General features: G+C 41.3%; 1 protein-coding gene across 1 annotated transcript; it reads left to right on the top strand.

The window, feature by feature from the left end:
- Positions 1-1,559: 1,559 nt before the first annotated feature.
- On the top strand, positions 1,560-6,931 carry LOC147448101 (uncharacterized). The gene is made up of 7 exons (XM_086523751.1): positions 1,560-2,373; positions 2,621-3,724; positions 3,784-4,686; positions 4,747-4,979; positions 5,174-5,243; positions 6,553-6,794; positions 6,860-6,931. The coding sequence occupies exons 1-7, from the start codon at positions 1,560-1,562 to the stop codon at positions 6,929-6,931; spliced, it is 3,438 nt and encodes a 1,145-aa protein (XP_086379877.1).
- The last annotated feature ends 721 nt before the right edge of the window (positions 6,932-7,652 follow it).

Genomic DNA, 7,652 nt, shown 5'->3' with positions numbered 1-7,652 from the left:
CCGCGTGTCGATAGCCTGTCGTCCTACATGTGCAATAGGTAGCATGAGGGAATTGTAATGTGGTGATAATATTTTGAGGTTACTTTTGGAGTTTAAAAAATAATAATAATGTACTTATTGTATAATTGGTGTTTTTTTCTCAACAGAAGCATCAATGAGGATAGGGGATACATGCCTTTGTCTTCCTAACTCCTCGAGTGAACACTCACATACACGTGCACGTCGACAAGTTGCACGACATTATTGTCGGCAAGCTGTTGTACAACGCATTGCATACGTGCCATTCCCCACAAATGGCCATGGTCATGATAGGGGGGCCTCTCCACTTATGGAGGGGTGTTTTCATGGTGATGTTACCATTTCACAAGACTTGCCAACTGTCTTCCAAGGTCATCGATGAAGACAACACACTCTCTCACGTTTGGATGCAACGAGAAGATATCGTCGACAACGGGCAAGGCAACGAACCTCCAGTATACGAGAGCAACGCCATCGACATGATGGACACTTCTGTCCTCTCATAGATGATCAAACTGAAAAGCGCACCCCGTATGTTCATGATATCTCACTTGGAGGCATCGCTTGCATTCTACATACCTACCCGTGTATTGCAGGAGTTCATTCTTCCATGCTGCCGTTGACACATGTGTCTTTACGTACAGAACGTATGGGGACTATGTCATCATGTTGTGAGTTTTGTGGTGCACGCCTCTGGCAGTGTGAGATGAAGGAAGCTGTGACACCATCCACTAGAAAATATTGTTGCAGGGGAGGGAAAGTTTCTCTCTTTCCTCTTGCAAGACCACCAGATATATTGGAGAGACTACTCAATAACAATGATGCTTCAAGTAGATCTTTCAAAAGAAACATCAGGAGTTACAATAGTGTGATGGCATTTGCATCTCTTGGGGCTAGCATTGATGAGACATTGGTGGGTAGATCTGGTGCATATTGTTTTCGTATTCATGGTGGCATGTACCATCGAATTGGTTCTTTGATGCCGCATGGAGAAGGTGCTCCAAAATTTGCACAGATGTATGTGTACGATACTGAGCATGAGCTTCAAAATTGTATGAATGCCTTGGATGGTTTGGATTTGTCTATTCTTAATGCATTGACGATAATGATGTGATCATGTAATCCATATGCGGATGCCTTCTATAATGTTGGCAGAATGTTACGTGATAGCCCTGGTATCGAGATCAAAATGACAATTTGTGAGAAAAGAAATACTTCTAGGCAGTATTTGATACCTGTTGGCAATGAGGTTGCTGGAATTATGCCAGGTCAAGGGGATTTACAAACAACTAGCCATCGAGACATTGTGATTCATTGTCGAGATGGAAGATTGCATACGATATCAAATCTACACAGATCGTACATGCCACTTTTGTATGTTCTTCTCTTTCCTCGGGGAGAAGTATTTGATACCTGTTGGCAATGAGGTTGCTAGAATTATGCCAGGTCAAGGGGATTTACAAACAACTAGCCATCGAGACATTGTGATTCATTGTCGAGATGGAAGATTGAATACGATATCAAATCTACACAGATCGTACATGCCACTTTTGTATGTTCTTCTCGTTCCTCGGGGAGAAGATGGATGGCATATCAGGGTCCCTTATGCTGATGCGCATGCTTCTTTGGATGCATTGAGTAATCGAGAATATGTCAGTCAAAGAGAGTACTATGCATATCGGCTACAAGTTCGTGCTGATATAGAACTATGCTTGCTTCATGGTGGTCGTTTACTTCAGCAGTTTATGGTCGATGCATATTGTGCCATTGAGGATTGTCGCCTTTCGTGGGTTCGTAACAATCAGCAAACATTGAGGGCAGAGTTATATGCAGGCTTAGTTGACATGGTGCATTCATCTGAGAATGATGTTCTCCTTGGTCGATGTGTGGGTCAAAGAATTGTCTTGCCCTCATCTTTCACAGGTGGCCCTAGACACATGTATCAATTGTATCAAGATGCAATGGCAATTGTGCGTGCAAAGGGAAAGCCAGACCTGTTCATCACATTCACATGCAACCCTAATTGGCAAGAAATAAATGAGTCATTGTTGCCAGGACAGGCTTCCACTGATCGACCAGACATAACAACCAGGATTTTCTTTCAGAAACACTCCAGTATGATGAAGCACATATTGAAAGAAGACATTTTTGGGAAAGTGGTGGCTTACATGTCTGTTGTGGATTTCCAAAAGAGGGGCTTGCCACATTCTCACACCCTGCTAATTCTAGATCCTCGATGTAAGCCTCAATCAACATTTGACTACGATAAGCTAGTTTGTGCAGAGTTGCCCGATAAGAACCAATTTCCATTGCTGCATGATATCATTGTCAACTGTAACATTCATGGTCCATGTGGTGAGTTAAACACTTCATCTCCTTGCATGGTTGACGGACGATGTATCAGAAGATATCCACGACCATTCTGTGAGCAAACAGTTGTGGATAACAATGGTTATCCCATTTATGTGCGACGTAACAATGGCTCCACTGCCACGGTTAGGGGGTTCCACTATTGATAATCGATGGGTGGTGCCATATAATCCTATATTATCAACACTTTTTAATGCACATATAAATGTTGAGATATGCTCCACGATTTCAGCTGTAAAGTATGTCTACAAGTACATCTACAAGGGGCATGATAGGGCAACTGTAAGATTTCATACGTCGATGCAAGTTGTTGAAAGGGAGAATGTTGACGAGATATATATGTATATGGATGGCCGCTATGTGTCTGCATGTGAGGCTTGCTGGAGGATTTTTTATTTTCCTTTACACAGTGATGCACCAGTTGTACAAAGATTGAGCGTGCATGTTCCGGCTGGACAAACTGTGACATTTCGAGATAATGACAACCTTAACGATGTCTTGCAAAGGGAGGGCGCGGAGAAGACCACCCTAACAGAGTGGTTCACCTGCAACGCGAATAATCTTGATGCAAATGATACTTTGTACGTTGATTTTCCTCAGAAGTGGGTGTGGAATTCGAGGTCCAAAAAATGGACAAGGAGACGCCGTGGAGATACCATTGGTCGAATGTATTTTGTGCAGCCCTCTGCGGGTGAACGGTATTCTGTTCGTCTGCTTCTGACTGTTTGTAAAGGATGTAGATCATTTGAGGATTTGTGTTCTTTAAATGGTGTATTGTTCCCCACCTTCAAGGCAGCATGCATTGCAAGAGGTATCCTGGAGGATGATGGGGAATGGTTTGCTTGCATGGAGGAAGCTTGCAGTACACATACAGGCTTGCAATTGAGGCATTTGTTTGTGACAATCCTATTGTTTTGTGAGCCTTCCTCCCCTGATCATTTATGGGAGAGATTTCGTCTGTCTTTGTCTGATGACTATCGACACAGATTGGAGAGGAGATATGAGTCCTTGGATGAATGTGCACAGGCTGCAGAAGGGTATGCATTACGAGATTTGCAAAACATTCTCAGTACATTTGGACGAAGTTTATCCGAATATCCTGGAATTCCAATGCCTGATGAGCGCTTCTTGCCGCCTCATGACAATACTTTGATTTTCCACGAGCAATGCTTTGATTCCATGAAAGAGCTTTCCACATCACGTGCGATGGAGAAGAGTTTGAATGAAGATCAAAGAATTGCTTTTGAGACAGTTCTGCATGCATTGACTGTTGATGGTGGAGCTATTTTCTTCCTAGATGGACCTGCAGGGACTGGAAAAAAATATTTGTATAATTGTTTGTTGTCACGATTGCGTGGACAAGGAGATGCCATGCATTGGCCACTGCATCTTCAGGGATTGCAGCATTGCTATTGCGAAATGGACGCACCGCTCACTCTAGATTCAAGATACCCTTGGAGTTAAACAATTGTAGTACATGCAATATCCCTGCTCAAGGTCAGCTTGCTGAATTGCTTAGACTATGTAAGCTCATTGTGTGGGATGAGGCTCCCATGATGCATCGATATGCCTTTGAAGCTTTGGATAGGTCTTTGCAAGACATCATGTGTTTAGAAAGGCCATTTGGTGGCAAGGTGATACTTCTTGGGGGAGATTTTAGACAAATATTGCCAGTGGTGTTTAAGGGAACACGTGTTGACATTGTTGATGCTACGCTCTGTCGATCACACTTATGGCCATATGTTAAGATTCTCAGATTGACATGTAACATGCATGTGGGAGATGGTGATGTTGCAAATGCTGCCTACAGACAATGGCTTATAGATGTAGGAAATGGGACTTTGGTAAGCAATGGTGAAGATAGAATAGTGATCCCCCATCACATGGTGCTTTCTTCATCTTCAGTGGATGGATTGATAGGTTGCATCTATTCAGAAATGGATAGACATGTTGATCACGCAGAATACTTCAAAGAGCGCGCCATCCTTGCTCCAAAAAACTCTGAGGTTGATAGTCTCAATGCTAAGGCCCTGTACACAATGAAAGGTAATGTTGTGACATACTTTAGCGCTGACTCTGTGATGGGAAACTCCACGCAACATGCGTCCTTATACTCCGTGGAGTTTTTGAATAGTCTCACCTTGGGTGGTGGATTCCCAACACATTGCTTGGAGTTAAAGATGAATGCACCCATAATTTTGCTACGAAATCTTGATCCAAGTCAGGGTCTATGCAATGGGACACGATTGGTGTGCAAGGGATTTCAAGGAAGGGTCTTAGAGGCAGAAGTTATCACAGGTACGCATGTTGGGACCAGGGTTTTTATCCCTCGAATATGTTTTGTGTACTCTGGTACAGATTTGCCATTTGTTCTTAGATGGAGACAGTTTTCAGTCAGATTGGCTTTTTGCATGACAATAAATAAGTCACAAGGCCAAAGCATTTCATTGGTGGGCCTTTACTTGGTGACTCCAGTTTTCACTCATGGACAATTATACGTTGCACTCTCAAGTGCGCGTTCAACTACTGGAGTGAAGATTCTCTTGGGGAACTTTGATGCAAACGGCAAAAATGCATTAACAACGAACATTGTATACAAAGAGATATTGAACAATGCCATGTGAAGGCTCCATTCCTTCTCCTCATTGCTGTCTATTTTGTGTTCCAATTTAAATATTGTGAATTACTTTATCTTTTCTCTCCATGGCATGTCATACTCTGTCATGTGAGTGTTCCATCCCATCTTCTTATTGTCTTTTTTTTGGGTTTCCACTTTGTTGTATAGGTCATGGATCAATACAAGTACATCTCTGAGGTATCCTTCGATATAAACATAGAAAATGATACATATCCTGGTATGTTTTTGTTCATTAAGTGATTGTGTGATGTTTATTGTATTCATTTTTGAACCTTGAAGTCTTCTTTGTTCCTTTAGTAGAGCCACATTTTTGGTGTGCACCTTTGTCACACGCAAAAATTGTTAAGACCATTTGCAAACACTACAAGATGAGGTGTGTGCACATGAAAGTACGAATTGGCTAACCATAAAGTAATATGAATGGTTTTGATCCATTCTAATGTGTTGTGAATCGTAGGAAACTTCCATCGATCGATGCTTTCATGTTGCGTATTTTGGCATACTCATCCGACATTGAGTACGGTGTGTACTCAGTTAGGAAGGAGTGTGTCTCCTCCAAGGAGCGAGATGATGTTCAGTGGTTTGTGACATACGAAGGATACTCCATTCCCAATGACTGGGAATACCTTCAAAATTCCAAATTCTCTGAGCTCATCTACCAAATTTACTTGCCTAAACAACTTGCACACTTAGCATTGCCATACGTGGCTAGAATAACTGGTGTGTAGAAACTGTTAGAGTTTGGTGCTTTGATTGCGTTGTGTGAAAGAAATCCTGCTTTTTTTACTACTTTCATTTGTTTTGTTCAGGAGATAATCAGCCTTGGGATGGTAAAACAGTCCTTAATCTAGGGATGGAGAAACTTCAAGACAATTGTCAATTACATGATGAAGCGAGTTGCGTTAATTTTGCTTCATAGATTATGTTTGTGTCACTATAGTGTCCCTCGATGAGTTTGTATCGAGAACTCAACCATGTTCATTAAACATTTCTTTAGATATCTTGATACATTTGTTAAGGTCTTCATGTTTATTGTGACTTTTTTAGCTGTCTATGTAGTGAGTCTTTTTTCGAAAGATGTAAGTTCTCTATATCTAAACTACTTTATTTTGTTCCTATTGTAGGCATTGTTGTTTAAGAATGTCAATTTTATGCATTGATCCTCAGTTTTGTAGAGAAGTCTATCGATATGGAGAGAGAGAGAGAGAGAGAGAGAGGGGGGGAGAGAGAGAGAGAGAGAGAGAGAGAGAGAGAGAGAGAGAGAGAGAGACAGAGAGAGAGGATAATATACACTAAGGTAGAGAGAAAACCATGTACGTTGCGAAGACATATATGGTAGACTATAAAGTATCTCCACGTACTCTTGCTATACTTGAGCACCTTGGACATTGTGTAGTACACGCTTCTTTTGGCATGATTAAATGTTGGCTTTTTAGCATATATTACACAAGGGTCTACTCCCTTTGTGGTAGTTAAAACATAGATTACCTTTTGTCTACATTGTGATGTGATGTTTAATGATACAGTTATGGAAAACACTAATACCAACATCATCGTTGAGACTGGATCCGATGGAATTGAGGCCACTCCTCCAAGGATTTCCAATGTTCGAGCAGCAAAGAGAAGTGCTCGCACTGTTGGAACTTCTTCTGCTGATCCAGTGGTACATGATGGGATTGAGCAACTCTTGGTAGCAATGCAGGAGTTCTTTGCTCGTGCTGAGTGTAGGCAACTGGAATTTGAAAGGCACTTAGAGGCTCTTTTGGATGTAACTCAACAACCAATGGCCAACAATTTTCACAACTTCAAAATGAGGTGCATTTATGTACACAGCGTTTTGATGAAGGAATGACTCGAGTTGAGCATAACCAGTCTGACATGGTGGTACGCCTAGAGCAACAATAGTTTGAATCAGTACATAACTCATACTTGACCGGTAGGGAATGCCAAATTCAGATTGATGCACTTAAGGAGCAAGTTCGTGCTCTTGAAGGAGAGGTGACAAGGCTCAAAGTCCACTTGAACCGAATGAATGCGCTTATGACAAAGATGGCTCGAGCTTCTGATGTCCGTACCATATAAGTGCCTTCATTCTTGGTGGCTACTATGAATAATTCAAGCACTTACTTCTGTGTGATGTACTAAAGCATACATTGCGTTGAACTGTGTTGGTAGAGTTATGTAATGATCATGTTTTTTTGTTTGGCTTTATGGTCGTGTTGCTTTGTGTGCATGACATAAATGTAGAGTTTACTTAGCTTAATATTTTAGGTTTTGTTTTAGATGATCTTTGCATCAAAACAATGTGAAGTATTACCTTTGTGAGTTGAAAAATGTAAGGTCATTAAAAAAGAGGCTTCAAGTACTATATCTGTATTTGCATGCTTAGGATATGGCACTCTTTGGTAAGGTGAGCTTCAGAATCGAGATGACGTACTCAGAAGCTCGATAGATTCCAGTTATTTTATACTGTTTGAATCTCTTTGTAACATTTGTCTTTGGGTTTACGATAGAAATTTTCTTAATTTTGTAGAATTGGTATGCTTTCTATAGTCCCAAATAATTGGGTAGCGCCTTTCAAACCCCATGAGATTGTCATGACCATTGTAGACGACTTCAGACAAGG

Source organism: Adiantum capillus-veneris, chromosome 11 (genome assembly GCF_014529385.1).
Source record: "Adiantum capillus-veneris isolate H3 chromosome 11, ASM1452938v2, whole genome shotgun sequence".
Classification (NCBI taxonomy): domain Eukaryota; kingdom Viridiplantae; phylum Streptophyta; class Polypodiopsida; order Polypodiales; family Pteridaceae; genus Adiantum; species Adiantum capillus-veneris.
The sequence above is the reverse complement of the archived record's forward strand: the minus strand, read 5'-3'. Positions and strand labels throughout refer to the sequence as shown.